General features: G+C 27.5%; 1 protein-coding gene across 1 annotated transcript in view; it reads right to left on the reverse strand.

The window, feature by feature from the left end:
* LOC107441427 (uncharacterized) overlaps positions 1 to 19,545 on the reverse strand; it is a 34,597-nt gene extending 15,052 nt beyond the window's left edge. The window contains exon 1 of the mRNA XM_016054683.3: positions 19,342 to 19,545. Within this exon, the coding sequence (XP_015910169.1) occupies positions 19,342 to 19,414 (73 nt within the window). The 5' untranslated portion in view covers positions 19,415 to 19,545. The remainder of the gene's footprint in view (positions 1 to 19,341) is intronic.
* Between the last annotated feature and the right edge of the window lie 1,630 nt (positions 19,546 to 21,175).

Below are 21,175 nucleotides of genomic sequence, written 5' to 3' on the forward strand. Positions count from 1 at the left end.
GTATTAAAAGTTCTTAAGACTTTGCCAATATGCATCGTATATCTTTCTTTTCATTAATACTTAAAAGTTAGAAATGAAGTGATTAGGAATTGAAAGAAAAGAATACGGTGAGATTTTTCAAAAAAAATGTAATTTTAAATTTGAACAATAGCAAAAATTCGTTTTTGCAGAAAACTATTGTAGTTTTCTTATTAAAAAAGCATTAGCAAACCAAACCAAAGCGTAAACTGTACTACGAATTAGAACAATGTATCAATCAATAGCCATAACAAGGATTCGAGTCCAGATCACAAGAGCCAGAAGCAAATATTTCATCTCTATAGAGAGAAATATTTTGAAGAGTTGAAATGTAGCCTTCATTTCTGTACTCCTGACTTATTTAATGCATTATCAACCACAATTCATTTATTCACGAATATTATTCACACATTCATTTATCCACGAATTTTTTTAACACTATACATACCAGCACTTTACTATACAATACAATACGACATACAATATCTGGTCTTTTAACCAATCATGGTATGTTGATTGTTATAACGTGCATATTTAGCGTTTAGTGTAATTGCTTCCTGACTCCTGTATGACTATGACTTAATTTATGAATTCCACTACAATTTTGGTCCAGATCCAAAAATTCGTATTTTCAAGCAAGTAAACATAGAAATTTCCTCAATTTATAAAAAAAAAAGTTGATCGTTGCGTTTCCCAGGAAACAGTTTAGTCAAAAACCAATCAATTTTCGTGAATTTAGGTATCCACCTTTTACAATGTAATATCAAACAGAGAAGAGAGTATTTAAAGTAATATGACTCAGTCGAAGAACGAAAAAATTTTATATCAATATCTAAAGATTGTAAGCATTACATATTATTAATTAGTCAGCATTTAATACTTAAATTAGTTGAAGTAAGAATTTTGCGAACCTAAATGGTGCATAAGTGATTTTTCCCTGTAATTTTTTTTTTTCATTTTATTTCTTATACCCGTTCTCAATTTCTCTTAATATTTTAAGCGATAAGGACAACAGCAACAGAAAACAATCCTACTCCTATTTGTTACATTTTCTTTAAATCTGCTTACTTGGAATTATTTATTGTGCTTACAAAATGAAATATGTACTGATCCTCTAAGATATATGTGTTTACAGGTAAATATTTCAAATGAAATTTAATTGTTACTCTACCTGATTTCCCAATATTTTATAAGATTTCCTTTCATCTTCTGTTCATAACAAAGTTAAAAGGACTACCTATTATTTGGATTTTCTAAAATTAAGTACTTAATTTCGAAAACTAGATTTCCAATAATTTATATAATATGTTGCCGCTTTGTTAAAACCACCTATGGAGCAATGACCCATTGCTTTATGGTGTTGACACTAATGGGTGGTATGATGCTTAGGGACTTTTATTTCCGATTCCTAATAGTTTGAAAATAGCACACAGCTTAAATATTGTTGTTGACAAAGAAGATCCAGAAATACTGACGATTTATTCTATTGATGAAAGGTATTTTTAGCAAGGATATTCCTAGAACTGTAAAAGTATATTCGTCTTAGAACTTGTAATGGATATTCCTAGAACTGTAAAAGATTAGTTTGAGGAATATGACGGAATTATGACTACGTTGCATTGTTCCTACAATTCCCAGATTTCAATTTTAGTAAACATTTATTTTAGTTTTTATTTTATAACCGTCGTTGAGCAGCTGACGGAGTTCACTACTACCAATATTCAACTCTGTACCTCTGTTCAACCTTGTAATTTCGAACCCAATTGAGAAGACAAGGGAACTCTTGGATCAAGTATTGGTAGAAATTTGCCTTAGGGAGGATTTTTACATGGAACTAAATTTGTGTTGCATGCTGAGGAAGACCACGAAAGCCTCTCGCGGTTATCCTGATGACAAAGGTACTCTAACCCATGTTTCGTCTACCACTGAGGATAATTTTTGACAGCACTGTGGCCGGAGTGAGCCTGATGCGGAATTCGGATCTATCAGACATAGCTAGGATTCGAACCCGGTTTACCTCATTGTAAGGCGAACGCTCTATCTTCTGAGCTACTACGGTCCCTTGAGCATTTATGTAATCCATCACTTAGATCTAGTCTGAGACTTTTAGAAAACGATATAAACATGCCACAAAAGGCGTTTTAAAGCATCAAGAAGAATCGTGTCTTTCCTATTCTCTAGGAAGAAAGTGATCGAACGAAACATTGAGGTTATAATTGTATGGTTATATTAACATGGTCATTCAGTATATAACCTTAGATTATAATTTAGAATCTACCTCATTCAAATTATCAAGAAAAAATTCAAAGCAGTCTCGAGAGAATTAAAGATAATGAAGGATATAATCTTATATCTAGGAAGTGTTTAAAATACGCTTTTTTGGAATCAATATTACAATTTAAAAAATTATGTTTTAAACAGAAATTCTGATTTAATATTTTTTTAAAAAAAATTTTCTATTCTGGTTTATTATTGTTCTTTGCTGAAATTGTTTACTTGAAAAACAATACAAGAATATTTATGAGTTTGCAAATTAAAATATATACTTCGTCTCAAAAAGAGTTTTAAAACGGTATTAAATTGATTTTTTATTCATTTTCACAAAGGAAAGAGCTTATATGATTTCCTTTTTTATCTTCTGTTTGAAATAAACTGTCGTAAGCTCATATTAGACTCAACCTTACGAGTTCAAAAGATTTAGTGCTCTTTTTCTAAATAACTCATTTCCAAATGATATTCTAAATTTGTTAGCTTCTAGAATGTAAACGACATTTTTAACACAAAATTGGCTTACTTTTATCCCATTGAAGGTCGTTTATCACTATAACCCAGAAATACCCTTTCGGGGCTTATTCAATTTCCTTTTATCTGTGAGAATTACACAGTGGACCAATAAAGAATACTCGGTCACACCAAGTCTGACATTAACCATCATTTCTATTCGTTTCTTAAGATGTTCAGCAGTGAAAACAGCTTGCATGAGAATAAAAAGTAAAATAATACGAAATAAATAAAAACATACTGTATTAGGAAATTATTGGACTAGAATTGTTTATCTACGATAGTATATTACATAATTTTTTGAACATTTCTGAAATATAATATTTCTTTGTGGTTATTTAATGTAAGGCAAAATTAATTTTAAAAATTTCGGTATAAACATTTGGGTTAAGGTATAAATTTCTAAATACTTAGTGTTAGATCTAAAATCTTCATTAAAATAATAATAATTAACACATTTATAAATTATATAAATAATAACAAGTAAAATTATCTTTTTGTTTTGGGTGTTTATTTAATTTTCAAAAACCATAATTTTTACTCCTTTAACGTGTTCAACCACGAAAATGCATGCCTAAATTTCAAGAAACTTTCCTTGTTCTTGACGAAACTGTTTCTTGGTATATGCTCCAAGCGAAAATTCTGCTGAAATAATTATCGTCACTTCTTCAAGGAAGCGAATTTGCTCAAAATTAACGAAATATTAAGTCAATTTGTTCAAAATTAAAGAATATTAAATCATTTCTTTTTAAAAAAAAATCTTCGCACCTGTATCTAACTTTTCTAATAGTCACTTTATAACAGCCACCATACAATTAGATTAATGCCGAGAAAACAACACCCCCCAAGAAGAACAGGTAGATTAATCACACCCTTGACGGACAGTATCGGGATTCGAAGCCGAGATCTTGGTGCAAGACCAACTGCTTCCTGAACGTACAGGCTAATCGTAATGTTTCCTCACTTTATTTTGATTGCCATTCCAGTTAACAATCTCCCACAATGCACTACGATGAGGTTTCGAGTTGAGGAAAAATTTTCGTCATACATTTGAGAGTTCGTGTTTCGGCACAAATCACGTGATTTTGTGACGAAATGATTCTCAAAATGAACAAAATACATCTCAAAGGTATTGCTGAGTCATCAAAAGTGAGACTTTTGTTTCTAAGAGTCTAACACTCTTAGAAATAAAAAATAAAAAAAGTAGAAAAGGAAGAAAAAACACTTGACCATTTACTTTTTTGATAATAATTTTTCATAGTATTGTCATGCAAATCTTTCAATTTAAAATTTTTGAATGTAAGGTATATTAAAATAATGTATTTAGTTGTAGATTCGTAAAATCCCTTTTTACCGTGAAGTTTTGCATTAATATTTATTTAATTAAAGTGATAAAGTGATTTTACGTTAGCTATTACTGAAAATACTACTGTATATCTGATTTTTTGATTGGTTACATGCTCCGATAAAGATAGATTTTATAGTAGAAAATGTCGGCACCCTGAGTAATGGTACTTTTTTACAGTAATTTGATTTGTTATTTCTATAGTGTAGTTATTCAAGGCAATGCAATTACTTTAAAAATATGGCTGTAACCATTTAGTTAAACCATAAATTTAAAATTTACATAAAGCAAAACTATTAAATGCTATTCTTACACTACATAATTCATATAATATTTGTAGTAAAACATGTTAGTAAATTAATTCGGATTGTATTATAAATATTTGAAATATATATAAGTAGGGAAATTGTGTATAAAACAATAAAAAAAATTGACGCTCAAGCAATTATTGAGCTATGGTTTAAAATACTTGTACCTCTATGGGAATTATTTCAAATCAGTGACTGTTTTCCTTTTAAGAATTAACCTACACATGCAATTCTTATGTTAAATATTAAACATAAAGGAAGACAAACAGTTGTATGACATATAATTGTATGACATATAACTTTTTAGTACTTTAAAATTATTGAAGTTGAGTTAATTATATCAAAAAAATTTAAAATACTATTGTTTTAGGTCCTAATATTACCAACTAAACTTTTACGAAAAATATGCATATTGTTTTCAAATTTAACTAGCACAAAATGATAAATAGTGATCAGTTATTTGTGATTCTCTTAATTATATAAAATTTGAACAAGTTAAAAATAATTATCAATATTTAATATTAAATATTTGTTCTTTTTCAAATAAAGCACGATTTTCAACATTATTCTGAGTTTTTAAATTTGTAAACTTAAAGTACAAGTAATAAAATTTTTTTGTGAATTTATAATTAACTTCTTCGGATAAAAATTGACATAAGAATTGACTTTTTATTTTAGTTTTAAAAATATTAACCGTTATTTCATAACTGTATGTAACCTAAAACTTTTACAGTTTCATGCATACGTACCGTTATATTTCTTCATACAAACATATTACGCTAATCAAATTTTATGTTAAGTAAATTAATAACTTTGAATCTTCAATTACAACTTTTTATATTGAGTTATAAGTTTATGTTTTTCTATATGATTTTTATTCATTTATTTTCCATTGGAAGTATCTATATATTCTGAATTATAAAAGAATATAAATTCAATAATTTGTTTAATACCAACAAAAAAATATCACTTTTTTATTTTTCTTCTTTAGTTCGTATAGCTTTAAAAAGAATTAAATTATAAAGCTTGTTTGAAAATTTTTTCTTTCAATAAACAAGAACAATTCAATTACTTCTATGCAAAACTAGATATATTTTTTATCTCAAAGTTGTATTTCCAAATATTATAACTCTCACATACTTGATAAATGGATAAGAGGAATAAAATGGATAGGTTTAAAAATAACATAGATTATTGACTTGACAAGAAAATCATTTTCTCTTTAAAAAGAAAAAAAGATTTGTTTATATTTATGCTAATAAAATTTACTTGCATTTTAAATCAAATTAATTCTAAAGTAAAAATTGTACTTGAGTAATGCTAATGTAAACTTGTAATTAAGGCTCTTCACATTAATTAGTGAAATAAATAATTTTGAAGTATGTATTCGTGTAGCGGATAAAGGCATCAAATTCTAAACAGAAGTGGCGATTTCATTTTTGCAATGTATTCTTTAATAAACACTTATAGAATTTTTAAAACAAAAATTAAATTTTTATGTTTAACATCATTTAATGCGAGTAACAATCTTACAATTATAAGACTAAAGTTTTGGTATAGGTTAGTGATTATAGTCCTAATTAAAATGCTGTAATTAAAATCTTTTGCTCCATTACCAAAAAAGATAAAATGTAAATCAGTTTATCAAATTAGTTGTGAAAAGTATGCTTAAACAGGGACATGATTTACCTTATTTACCAAGAAATTATAAAATCTGTGAACGAATAATAGATCTTCAAAGAAATTTGCGATTACAGACTCCAGTAGTTTGTTCCTAGGTATATAGTAGAACTTTACTTCACTGGAAAAAGTATTATGGTAAAAACTTCCAGAATAGGGCTTTGGCCTTATGAGAACATTAAAAAGCTCGGGAATTTTTACCGAAGTAGTTTGGTACCGATTTTGATAAAATAAACAATAAAATATGGTTTTACAATATGTGATAAAATTCAGTAAACGTGTTAAAATTCCAATCATTTACTCGGATGTCTTTACTTTTCAGTTTTACATCTTTGGTATGTATGGTATTAAGAACTAATTTTGAGAACCAGATAATTTCAGGTAAACCTTTACCATATGAAGGGAAGAATTATCAGTATTACAGTGTGTTAATTTTACTAGATATTGCTTTGTGCAGCAGTTTAATTTGCCTCATTTCAAGTAATTATATAGTTTATAGCATTGAAACCAAATAAATACCTTTTTTAAATATTTTTTAACAGTTAAAATTTTTAAATAAAGTAAAAAATATCAATATTTAAAATCTATTATTTTTATTTTAAATCGAGTTGCAAATGTGTATGTGATAAATTATTAATTAAAATAGACTTGAGGATCACAACTAGAAAACCAATCCTGTAGATTTCAGATGGAAAGATTTTCTGATTTTTTATACGCTAGTCAATAATGCATGTTTTTATAAGAGTAATTATAATGTCTAAAGTTAAAATGGATTGGTCTCTAATGTTTTAAAGCAATAGCTGAAGGTCATTTTAAGCAGCTCTCTTTTTGCGATTTGCAAAATTTTCTGCTTACATGTTTGAACGAGCTTCATAAGCAGCCAACCCTAAAGAGACTGGTTATTACCGTTGACCATTAAAAATACTGCCCTATTTGCTATTCCAGAAGGTTTAGGGTTCTGTCCCATTTGATCTCAGCTACAAACTCTCATTTCAGTTAGTGTATCTAGAATAATATAACATGCAACTCACTCATTCAGCCACACAATCTTATACAAATCTAACTGCATCACCATCTGGCTCATTCGATATGGCTGATTCTAGCACTCTCTATCTCTTACACTAGAGGGCACCACCAGAATTACTCAATAACTTATAATCCATAATTCAGATGTTACTTGATGAAACGCTATGCAATTTGAAACAAACTCTCCGACCACTGCAAAGATCTCTTTTTTCGGTATGAGCTGGCCACATCACGCATAACCACATACTCAAACATTTTCTTCTCTAAATTCGTTGAGGAAAAATATTGTAGCAAACCCTCATGCAGCATCGAGGCTAGGTAATCAGTTTTAATCGAGATATATAAAATACCACTGTATGCCAGTAGAATTTTTGTATCACCGTCAGCCAGCCCAAGATTAAACCAGCCGGCTAAATCTTTTGGGTTCAAGAGTGTTAATGTTCATCTCAGTAGCTTTGTAATTTTGAACCCAATCCGGAAGACAAATGAACTCCTGGATCGCGTATTGAGAGAAATTTGACTTCATGCAGGACTCTTTGATAGAACTAAGCCGCATTTGCGTTACGCGGAAAGAAAAACCACAAAAGCCTCACACGATTAAACTGACAGCAAAAAACTCTACCCATGATCCATCTACAACTAAGGATATTTTAAGTAAAGACTGCGGTCGGTGCACGCCGGTTGCAAAATTTGTATCGACCAACCCTAGTTATGACTCGAACCCGGATCACCTCATTGGAAAGCGAATGCTCTATCCCCTGAGTCCCCACGGCTGCTAGAAAATGATTTGTAATTGTGTCCTTCTTCACTGTTACAATCTGCTCTCACGTCACATCATTATAAAGTGGAAGAACGTAGAACGTTGCACTAGAGCTGCACTGTTGACACCGGTTTGGGAAATGTTTCTGAGGATAATCCGAAAACAAATCATCGCTATTATGACAATCTGCAAAGGGGTTAGCTCCAATAATTCGGTAGCCCGACGATCTGCGTGTGAAGTCGAACAAAAACTGTTTAACAAAGATATATACTGCGCATGCTATGTCCTTTTCGCCGAATGATTAAAGTGGTCACCCATCCATACAACGATCACGTCCAGTGATTCTCGACTTTGATGATGTATTGGAAAATGTCTTTTACGATTACTCGATGGAGGGAAATTAAGTGGAAGAACATGAAATCTTATAGTCAGTACTTTGAAAACGGAATTTTCCTGAAAACTGGCGTATTCTTTCCTATTAGTAATAAATACCCTTGCTAGGAACAAATTTTCTAACTTAAATTCAAATAAGAATGAAAGTCCCCATTTTTATTCTTTTATTAAGCAATAAGATTCTTACAATAAGAAAAGCAATTGTGAAATGTTTTTATTCACATGAAGCAAAATACCTGCATCTTTTACTAAATTTTATTCGTTTTAAATAGCATCATTAAAACAAATTTTTAAAAATATGTTGGTTTTCAATGGGTTCATGGAAGTTCAGACTTCTCAATTTCGAGACCAACACCATAATGGGAGCAATTTGGTCAGCATGTACCTTAATTTCCCAGATTAGCTGTTGCCCATCCATCTGAAGCTGGGAAGTCTCTTCAGACCACCATCGAAGAGCAAATCCCAGTCCTTCAAAGATGAAGAGCTTAATGCGGATAAAATAGCCTCATTGTTCATTTTCGATTTACATTAACTCATTGAAGAAAACGTTTAATTTTCATGTTACAAAAACACATAAAAATAATTAAGAAAACATATGGTAAACAAAGTGTATGTTTCTAAATCGAATAAGATTCGAATAAACTTAACAAATTAAGAACGATGATTAACAATTAGACAAACGCAACAAATTTAATAAGTAAGAATATTGAAGAATATTGAAAACTTAAAGAATAAACTTAAATTAAAAGAATATTGAACTTAAGAATATTGAAAAAAAATTGTGTCTTAATTACTTATTATTTAATTTAATACTCAACACAATTGATGCTAATTTCATTGATTTAGTATACTTAAGGAATGCGGGGTGGAAGAGTGGATAACCTAGGATTGGATTTCGTAAAAAAATTCTTAAATTACAATTCAAACATTTTTCGAAGTTTAATAAAATTATTAAAAGTAAGTTATTTTTTGCATGGAATTATCTCTGAATAATTGAATTTTATAATTGTGTGCAAAAACTTTTTGTTCAGCTTAACAAGTTCTCTAGACATTGTGAAACACGCAAAACGTAAAATTAATATTTAGGGGCTCAAATTCTTGACCATTTTCTTGACCAAACTTATCAGGACCATATATACCAGACAACAACTAAACTCCATATTTTGGTGATCAGAAATCCGAATGCGTCAAGAAAAATAATGGTTTATTCGGAAAAAGTACGTTTTTGAGCCTGACTTGGTAGCTTAAAATGTCCACTAACATATTTGAAGTTACCCCTCAATATTTTTACAAACGTAAAAATTTAATGTAAGAACAATGTAGATTAAAATATTGATAAATTTATATCATTAATTGCAGTTTTATTTCATTTCAACAAAAAAGAAGTTGCAGTAATGCATAATAAAATGATTATTTTTTTTATTTGAGACCTGTCCAGAACATATTTTTTGCGTTTATTTTTTAAAACTACGTTAATCATAACGTCATGTTAATTAAGTTCTAAATGTAAGAAAATAAGTTTTATATGATTTATATTAAAAAAATGTTCTCATATAAAAACATATTTTTTTTGTCTTTATTGCATTCTTAATATCCTCTTTAGTGCTTTAAAATCTTAAAAGAAGGAAATGAACAAGGTTTTTAAAAAAACAATATTAGAAAAAAATGCATATGGATTTTTTTTCCAAGATGTATCTTGGAGTTAGCTATTTTACTTTATTTTCTTTTTTTTGTTCTAAAATAAGTAAATAAGACTTTTATTTCCTAAGCAAAAACTATATTGCTTCGTGTTTTAATTTTTTATTAATAAGTGGCCTGAACTAAGAAGAAAAAAAATATTTATTGTTTGATCATTGCATAAGATATTATCAAAAATGTCATAAATATATTTTGTTTTTTGTGATTAAATCATAATATAAAATTTATTTTTAGAAGTCAAACTCATTAAACTTTGGTCTTTATCTCTGTTTAAAATATAATGTGAAATGTCACATAACTTGAATTTTCTTTTCCTTTGTTCTGTGACTCTGCCTGTGAATTGTCATATATTTGAGTACTTATCAAAAGGTACACTGTAAAAAAATTTGGATCAAATAACAGGGAAAAACACCGGTACCTTCCACCTTAAAATCCATTTTTACTAGAACAAAAAAATATGATATACCGCAAATTTAACCATAATGATTACCGTAAAATTAATGATTCACTCTTATGAAATAAATATTACTGTAAAAATTAAGGTATAATATTTTACGTTATCCTAATAAATGCTTTTTATGGCATGTTCAAAGGTATCTAGATAAATTTATCGAATTTTAAAACATTTACCAAGTTTTATGTATGACACATTATAAGAGAGTATTTTATTGTTAATTTTTACCAAAATCATTACCAATCACTTTTATTTATCGAGCTCTTTAAACTACAGAACTATTCAAATTCCAATTTTTTTACTTTACATTTTTATTTTGATTATTAACTTTTTCATCCTCCCAAATAAAACAGAGACTCGGCTAAATGAAAATCAGTTAAAGAAACCCGGTTATAGAGTCCTGGTTAAATAGTCAGTTAACATCGCATTGCTTTAACTTAGATGAATATTTCCAGTTCACTAAAATAATACTAGCTTTAGTTTTAATTACTTATTTAATTTAATCATTCTGACAAAGCTCTATATAATTCTGCTCCATCGCATTTATAAATTTTGTTTTACACGAATTTTAGTTCCGTTTTCTTAGTTTATTAACAATTTACAACGAATAGAAGAATCATACCATCAATATGCAGAAATACCATATATACCGTACATTACTTTATCATCTTTGAAAATATAACATTACATATAATATTAAACTATTACTACGATCAATAAAAGAAAGCAGGTAAAATTAAACAATAATTAAGAAAACTGAGTTATACGGTATTCAAACCATTCATTTTTTCATTTGGTAAATTTTAAGTTCATATGGTAATGGATTGCCAGAAATTTGGGTTTTCAAACTTATATCTCTTATTATCACCCATTTAGTAAAAAATGTAAAACTGAAATGTAAATTTAATCAAATAAATAGTTTTTATTCCATGCTTTATGGTGGCTTGTTAAAACTACCAAATTTTATCACATATCATAAAATCATATTTTAATGTTAGTTTTACCCAGAATTATTATCAAAGATCTTCGGGAAAAATTACCATGTTATTTGGTGATCCCATAGAACCAGTTACACAGTTAAAATCACCATATTCAGGTACTTTTAACCTTACTTTTTTTCTCAGTCATTAATATCTTCGAAAAGTGGTCATAAATAAGTGCCAGGGTTATTTCAAGTGTTTTGATAAAGTTACCAATTTTAACGCATTTACCGAGTTTTATCACATATTATAAAATTATATTTTATTGTTAATTTTATCAAAGACATTATAAATGCTCTTTCGGGAAAATTGCCAAGCTATTTGATGTTCCCATAACGCCAGAAACGCAGTAAATATTACCATTTCTGTTAGTTTTATCCATTCTCAGTGATGTTTGAAAAGAGGTCATATATTACTTAATAACTTAATTTTTTTGTCTTAAAAGAGAATTCTTTTAATTATTACTCTAGAATCTTACATTTAATTATCGTTTATAAATGTTTTTTTTAAATTTTTGATCAATTTAATATAGTAAAATATAAGTAAACTAAAAAATGAAAATCAACAATTAATTTGTATTGTTCTATGAGTTTCATAATAATGAATGAATATTTTCCTTTTTTCATGTAAAAAATTAATGTTTGGAATGTAGAAAACTTGAGTTAAGTTTAAAAATTGCAATTTTTGTTGTATTTTTTTCCGAATATCACATAAAATTAAACAAATAACATATAAAATTAAATGAAAATATTTCTTAGATAAGAATAGTTAGATAGAATAATTTACTTCTAAACAGAAGTTCAAAATTAATTGAATGTAGAATTCATATTTCCTTGAGTAAAGCATGATAATTCGTTTGCAAGAATGTGATTTTTTTATTACCTTCTAGGTATAAGTACCTTAGTTGTTCAATAACTCGAAACTGTTTACATTATTTCATATTTTAAAATTTTCGCACACATGTTGAAATTTAAAATTATAAAGTGCTATATAAATTCAAATCTACAATTAGTATTTATTTTCCAAAACTGCACCAATCTTTTCTAGAATAGCAATTTCTTTTAAATAAACTATTTTGCAATATATCTGTGCGTGTTTCATTTGTTTCTATTTTATGATCTACATTCTTTTTAGAGGAATATCATACTTCGTACGCTGAAAGTATAAGCAAAAAATAGTGTTTCAGATTTTTTTTCAGGATATCGAATGTCAAATCTCTTTTTACTTCCAGATTATTCTTATTTAATAACCCTTACCAAATATTAATAAGATTAAAAACCAGACATCTTGGATTTTGAGCAGAATAGTTCCTGACGAGTTTAAAATTGCAACTTCAGAAACTATTTGACTTTTTCCGTAATAACTAATTTTAAAAACATTATATTTTATATTAAATTATTTTTGGCAAACTGGTTCTATAAATATAAGTTTTTATTTGCTCAAATTGTTCCCTAGATACGCAGAGATAAAAATAAAGAAACTATTCTTTCGATTGTTGCTCAGATTAAACGATTGGGACTATATTTTCCAGATACCTGTTTATCCCCATATTTTTCCTTTCCACCACCACTTCTCATTGACCTAACAGTTCTCAAGCCAGCCTAAGGACAATTGTACATTCTTCACAGTTCTGTGCCTTAAACTCCCAAGTCTTGATTTTTATTCTTTTATTTATTTTATTTTTTTACACCTTTTCCAAGCATCTTCTTCTTGGTCTTCCACGTAGCCTACAGCCTCTAAATTCTGAATCGAATATTTAAAAGTTCAAGAACTCAAATACTGAAAACAGATATGTTTGTTCTGATAAAGCACTTTTTTTGTTCCAAAGCTCTTAACCTAAAATTTCACCTACATTAATTAACTAGTATTCTATAACAATTCCTTCGAAACATAAAATTTAATATTATTATATGATAATCCAATCACAATCTCAAAATCTGTTAAGGTGTTCATTATTTTATTTTGAGTACTGTACGTTCCAAATTTAAGAAATATAGCTTTTTTAAAACATTGAAATAACTACAAAATCAAATGAAATTGATCATTAGCAGCTTTGTTTATTTTTTAAAGTAGACCAGGAAAGCGAGTTATGAGGTTCTAATCTGTTACCTTAAGAAAAATGCATTTGGTAGTTGATGTGCAAGTAATGTAAATAAACTGATACTTCATCATCTCTTTTTGGTTAGCTATAATGCATATAAGTAACTGAATTTTATGCAATTTCTTATGAGATTTAATCGACTAATTTTCCAAAGCTAATTAAATAAATTTACGATTACAATATTTGATTAAATGAATTTTATTAGAAGTGATTACTTCGCAGAAGATAAAGAAAGCAAACATTAAGTTGAATTGATGAAGTAAAAATCCTGGCAAAATAGAAAGATTTATAAAAAGACCGTACTGTAGATAATAATGATGATATGATATCAATTATTTAAATCAGCAGTTAAAGCAAAAATAAACCATTTCAAAAAATTGTACCCCAATTAACAAAATTTTGCCACTTAATCGAAAATTTCCCCCACATTGCATCAGAAGCAAAGTAGCAAGTTCTTTTACACACACTGTAAAAAATTCTGGATAAAATTACTTTAAAAAGTACCGACACACTGCAGTTTTTATCGCAAAATTCATTTTAGCACAAAAGTTTATGGAACAAAAAACCTGGTATATCGTAAATTTTACAGTACTATTTAAAATAAAACCACTGAATCACTGCAAAAAAGTAAATATTGCTGTAAAAATTTATAACATGTTACTTTAAAAATTGATTTCACGGTAAAAATAGGTTTTACTGTAAAAACAGATTTTACAGATGTTGCACTCAAGATGAAAGTATATTTTACCGAAATTTTTTACAGTGTATAGCAAAAATTAGCCAAACGCATAGTTTTACTTTCATCTAAGAAGTTACATAAAAAATATGGGGAAATAATTAAGCATATTTAAAATAATGCAAGTTCACGTAAAATAATTGCTATTGTTAGTAAAATATGTTTTTACAAATGAAAGTAATTACCAAAATTACTTAAATATGGTGATAAGAATAAGTTATCGATTTAAACTATCAAATGTCAATAAACGTTTCTATTTCTACGTACTTCTTTCTTTTACTCTTTGAACAATGTCGAAACTCTGTAAGTAAAAGGAAGTTTCCCTCGTAAGATTTAATTTTCGTACTTTGACAGGAAATACTAAAAGCATTGTTTTGAAAATGCATTTTTTGGTTCAACTATTTGACAAAGACATTTCTAAACTCAGTTTTTCTATTCGAGGTAAAAAAAAAGGTCTCTGATCAGACCTCAACTGCTGCATCAAAATCATTGATACTATTTAGCGCAGAAAAGCTGTCCACTAGAATTAGATTTATTAATGCTTAGATTTATTACGAACCTGTCAGTTTTGAGTTCAAATATTTTACACTTTGGTGGAAAATATCTCTAAAACCAAAACAAAGTAGACAAAAATAATTTTCAATAAATCTTTTTATTCAAACTTGGAATTATGTATACAAAAAACTTAAACGTGATTAGTGAGTGTCATTAATTTATTGCTTTTTTTTAAACAATGCATCAAATTGTGCACTTTTTTTTCTGTAATCATGCTGCTTTAATTATTTATGTTTAAAAAAGATGGGCCAAGCATTTAGTGAACAATTGTATATATATATATATATATATATATATATATATATATATATATATATATATATATATATATATATATATATATATATATATATATATAAGCTAAAATATTGAAAAAATATGGAAAAAAATGTAGAAAGAAATAAAAAATAATGACAAGAGAAGAAAATTATTAAAAATAATTTTTCAAGGGCATTTAAAAAAATATTATTTTTGACATCTTAAAAAAAAAAATTAAAAATCCGGAAAACAAAGCAAAGAAAAGATATAATCTCTTCATCAGCCCACACGATTATATCCGCCAAAAGGAGTGCTTTCTAATATTGTATTAATATAGCCAAAGCAAAATATATCAATACAATAGTGTGAGGAGCACTCAAAATTGAAACGAAATTAGAACACATTAAGTAAAAAATATATACGAAAAAACAAACAAATATATCAAGCAAAAAACAGAAATTAAAATGTAAAGAGATTAGAGAACAGTACACGAAAGGAAACCTACATAGTGAGGAGCGAATAAAATGAACTTACGCTTACCGGAATCTTTCAAGAATGATTTAAAATATTTTCGTAATAAGATTGCCAGATTACAGAATATGAAAACAGAAGCATAAATAAAGTGATATCTTATGACACGTTCTTATTGCAGTACTTTTAATTTCCTTTTTTTTTCTTTAGATATCAAAAATTATATTTTTTAAATACTTCTGAAAAATTATTTTTAATAATTTTCCTCTCTTGTCATTATTTTGTATTATTTTCCATATTTTCTCAAAATTTTAGCTTATATATATATATATATATATATCTATATATATATATATATATATATATATATATATATATATAGATGGATAGATAGATTACAGATATATATACAATTTCTGTGGATTCCTTAAATGCCAGACATTTAATCTGCTTCTAGAACTTTAATGAGATGAGAACAAAGCTGTATTTTGGTTTGAACTATTACTGTGGTGTATTAAAAGCTTTATTCAGAAATGTTCCTCTAACTATTTGCTTGCATTCAAAGCGAAACGCTTATTTATGACAATATTATAACCACTAAAAATGGAACAGTTTTTATTTTACAACAAATTTTCATAAGCCAGTTTAGATTTTGAAAAACATAGTGATGAATTCATTTTCGACGTGCAGACAATGACCACGATTCTTATGGCCTTTCACGGCTAAAATTCTGATCAAAATTTCTCTGTCCAGTAAATAATCACATTTAATAAAATCAATAGATAGGACCAGTTGCTCCCAACTTATATTTACTCACTCTTTTCTTTTCTTTTTTTTTATTTTGGAAAAAGTTTATACCATCTTCTCCCAAAATCAGATTTATAGTTTTTCTTAACATATGTAATAACAACATATAGAGAATTTTGATAAAATTTAGAGTTTCTCATGTTTGCAATTTAATTATTTAAAATTATTTAAGCAAGATGAATTGTTTAGGATTTTAAAAAAAAATTCTTCATACATGAAGCTAATATGCGTTTGCTCACTTTTTGTTTAAAACAATAGATAATGAGAAAAAAATACTACAATGAGAAAAAAATATGGTCAAAACAACCAGAATATTACAAAATTTACCTTGCATCTGGCTTTATGGAAGCAATAAAAAACTCGATAATTTTTACAGAAGCTCTTTGGTAATGATTTTGATACAATTAATATTAAAATAAGTTTTTATAATAGGTGATAAAATTTGGTAAATGTGGTAACATATGGGGGTAAATTTATCATGATACTGTAGCGTATGGCATAAACACAGCTTATTCGGTTTATTTTACTTCTGAGTTTTGCATTTATTAGTAAATATTTGAAATAAGAACTAGTATTTTGAAAGCCAGTATTTTCTGTAAACCGTTACCATATGAACGTAAAAATTACCAAATGAATGATTTAATACCGTATATTTTATATTTCATTCGCAGATTATGGTTTTAGACCAAAAATTTTATTGCCATACATTAACATAAAGAATTTTTTTTCTCCGTGTAGTGATTGTTATTTCCTCGCTAATTTTTGGAGGCATGAAGTAGTGAGGCAAATTTTCGACGCAAATCACTTTCAATGTCCCTTTTCTCGTCTTAAAGAGCCTGATTCCATAAGATAAATCGATACGCATGGAAGCAATGCTCTTATAAAATTTTCCACAATTCTTTGATAAAATTTGGAAATGGAGGACCTATTTTTTTTTCAATTCACAGAAATAGTTCTTGTTGGATTTCGTATTAAGTTTGACTCTTCGTGAGAAAGTTTAAGAAACTATTCCAAACATTTCATTTTCCAAAGATGTAGCGGGATTCATGGCAAGAAGTCAATCAAACTAACCTCATCCTCAACTATAAACGGTGAAATTACCCCTAGTAGGGGTGCCCACTATAGATGTATAAACCACTAGATGTATAAACCACTGGACTAGATTTTAATGGCCATATCGGACTATACTTTAGCAATAATTTTATCTTGGCTCCAGTTGGGCAGAAAAATGGCTCAATATAGATGCTATAAAACATGCACCGAGGAGCAATATTGGGCTGTCTATATTTTTTTAATATTGGTCATGGAATGACTTTAGTTATTGGGGAAGAATAATTCTATATAGGGCTGATATTGGTTGAGAAGTGATTGTAAAATATCGGTTGAAATCGACAATTCTATATCGAGACGATATTGGCTAAATTATAGATATAAAATATTAGGTTAATCTAACAATTGTATATAGGGCCAATATCGGTCTTTTTTACCCTTATTGAATCAAGATTAATGATGGTCCAATGAGATGCAAGTTATTTTGCTGCTAGGGTATATATAAAAGGCGAAAGCAATTCTTTCAGAGTAGAAATTTTGTATTATAAAAAAAATCAATTAAATTACCGTATAATGTATATTATACTCTATAAAGTGTTGACTTACTAATGTTAACGGCTCACAGCCCCGGTATTTCACTATATTTAACTTCAGGTTTAAAAAAGAAGCATAAAAAATTTTTAAAAAATTATGATATGCTGATTTTATGATATTGCTTTCATCTTGAATGCATTTTTTATAAATTTCTCAAAAGACTATTTCTAACAAGCTTTTTCTTTTAAAATAATTTATTTCAGAAGCAAAATAAACTTTAAATTAACAAAAAATTAAAGTTTGACATAAAAAGGAAATAAAATTTATTGTAAGTATTCTTGCTTATGAATATCATGCAGAAACCCCCCAAAAATTAAACGTTAGTATTTTTCAAAGATATGATAAAAAGAAGGTAATAAATACAAAACCTTAAATTATATATATATATATAATTTAAGGGTTAAAAAAATTGCGAAATGATTTAAAGAAGTTGAAAAAAATGTTCTGGTTTTGAAACTATGTTTCATTTGCTGTAGTTATTAAAATCATGTATTTTGTTAATAAAATTATTAAAATTATCACAATTTAGTATAATATAAGTTGCTGTCGACTTATATTTAAATATTAATACAAAATTGGTTGTTTTCTACTGCATTATTTATTTAAACTTTATTACTAATAGTTTCTCTGTAACGCAAAATCATAGTAGAAACAAAGTAAAAACAAGCAAAATATATTTATCGTAAAAAAAGTTTTAAGAAAAAGAAATATTTACTGAACTGTACACTATTTCACAAATTTTTAAAAGTGTTTACAAATTTATCTGGTGAAACTTACGTCCCAATGTATAGAAAAACGAGCTTGCATAAATTGTTCATAGAAAAGTAATATTGTTCACGTTTCTTTAAAGCAAAAATATAAATATTTGAAAATACTGTCATGTATTCTTTTTAAAAAAAAGAAACTTAAACAGGCAGAATTATCATATATTTAATGAACATTTTTAAAGAAAAATAACTATAAAGAGTGTTGTTTTTTACTATATAACTTATTAAATCTTTCTAGTAAATACTTATTTTAATGATTCCTATTTTATTGAAAAAAAGTATTTATTGGTCTATTAAAATTACCAAACCAATATACATTTTAAAACTTTTTCCAATTAGTGAATTCGTATAAAAAAATTACAATGCTTTTGTTTTAAAATAAATTATTTCTCTCTAAGGAAACTAAAATATATATTTTTAAACAACTTAAAATTTCTGATTTAATTTAATATTTAAAAAATTCGTATAAAGGATTTAAAATAATAACAAAAGTAATTTACTATAATCTCAATATAAAGCAATTATTAAATAATAATAATACAATTTAATTTTTCCTTACCTAAAGTTGATTGAAAGAAAACGGTGTAAACAATAATTTCACTCAACAAAATTACAGAAAGGTGCCAGTTCATTTTAGTGAATTTTTTGAATCCCTTTTTGGTGGTGATTATACTCTCACAGAAAAAGTAGTGGCAACTTTGGTTGTAGTGAATATCGCACCAGATTTCGAAACCTTTTATATTAACAGAGAGCGAAAAGAGCAGTGGCAATGATTTTGCGACTCCTTCCATGACGTCACTTTTTACTGACCATTCAGCGCCCGACTTCACACCTTCGCGGGGATTAGAAGGCCCAAAGAGGTAAAGATGAGATTGGCTAGAACTTGGGAACGTGGGATGCTTTGCCATCGCGGTTAAAGTGATTTAAAGGGTGTAATTAAAGCGTGCGAGTGTTGTGGAAGATATGCTGAAAAATGTACTAAAATGTTAAAAGTTTTAGGAAAAATTGCATTTTTTTAATGCATTTTTGGTTGCTAAGTATCTTAAAAAATATTATTTGGAATGAATAAGACTTTTATTACGTTTATTATGCTTTTACTTTTAAATTGCCTGAATAAACACAGGCTTAAAAATTAAACATTAAGATTTTTCTTTTTTTTTTCCTCTCTTCTTCTTACAGTTCGATAATATCAGTATATTAACTAAAAATTGAATCAAACAATCATTTAATTATTTAATATATTTGTTATTAAATATTTCAATTAGAAAATATTATTTACACTGAGAAAAACAGTACAGTCAAAACTACCAGAACATGGTAAATTTTGATTATTACTTTTTTTTAAAATCATTACCGAAGTTCTTCAGATAAAATTACCGAGTTCCTCGATGGTCCAATAGAATCAGAAAAAATGTAAATTTTATCATATTCTGGTAGTTTCGATCATATTTTTTACTCAGTGCAGGAAACTGAATATATGTACACTTTTACAAATTTGCGAAAGTAGTCAGATATTAAGGAACAATTTTATGCTAAAATATTATTTCTATTGACACAATTACTAATACATTATAAAATCAATGTTACATTAATTCTAGATGGCAATATTTTCTTGATTCGTGGGAAATCTTATTGTTATGATTTTTTTTTTATTTAGGCTTCAACTGTTCCCTCATTGGGAGGTGAAGACTTTTAAGTGAGCTTTAGGGACTTTAGGTTGTTAGGGATTGCTAGAAGGTCGAACAAACTATAGATGGAATTAGTTTTGACTACACATCAAAATTCCCAAATTGTTTGGTATTACGTACCTATTTACACAATATAATTCAGTATATAATATTTGCTATTAAAGCAGTAATTTGTCGTATTATTTGTTGTTAAAATTCTTTGTCTGAAATACATAGGCAATTTTATAATAACAAAAAAATACTATAACACACTCTTAAATGATTTTAACATGGATCGGTGATTTTCGTATGAATAGGAAAATTTTACCTTGCAATTTATCTAATTTTCGCCTAAAACGATAAATTCTTTATGAGGTAAAGAACCTCTGGTGAGGTTATGAACCTCTAAAATCTTAAAATAGAATTTAAAAAATAACCTTGTTTACTTTTAATGTTTTATCAAATTTTTAATTCTAGAAAATTAATTACAGGCTGGCTACTAATTACTGCGACACTTAAAAAAGTAGGAAATTATTTTAATCACTGAGTAAAACAATTTGTTTCTCACTATTCCTGTGAGTGGCTCTTTCTATAAAGGTAGATGATTTTTGCTTAAAGCGAAACATTTAGAATAAATTCAAGGATGAAATTGAAAAGTCTGATGGTTAAACAGCTTTTCGATCACCTATTTAACCCCGTAGAATCTTTAAACAATTAAAATCTCTT

This window comes from Parasteatoda tepidariorum, chromosome 2 (assembly GCF_982258835.1).
Source record: "Parasteatoda tepidariorum strain Cologne lab strain chromosome 2, Ptep-v5.0, whole genome shotgun sequence".
NCBI lineage: Eukaryota > Metazoa > Arthropoda > Arachnida > Araneae > Theridiidae > Parasteatoda > Parasteatoda tepidariorum.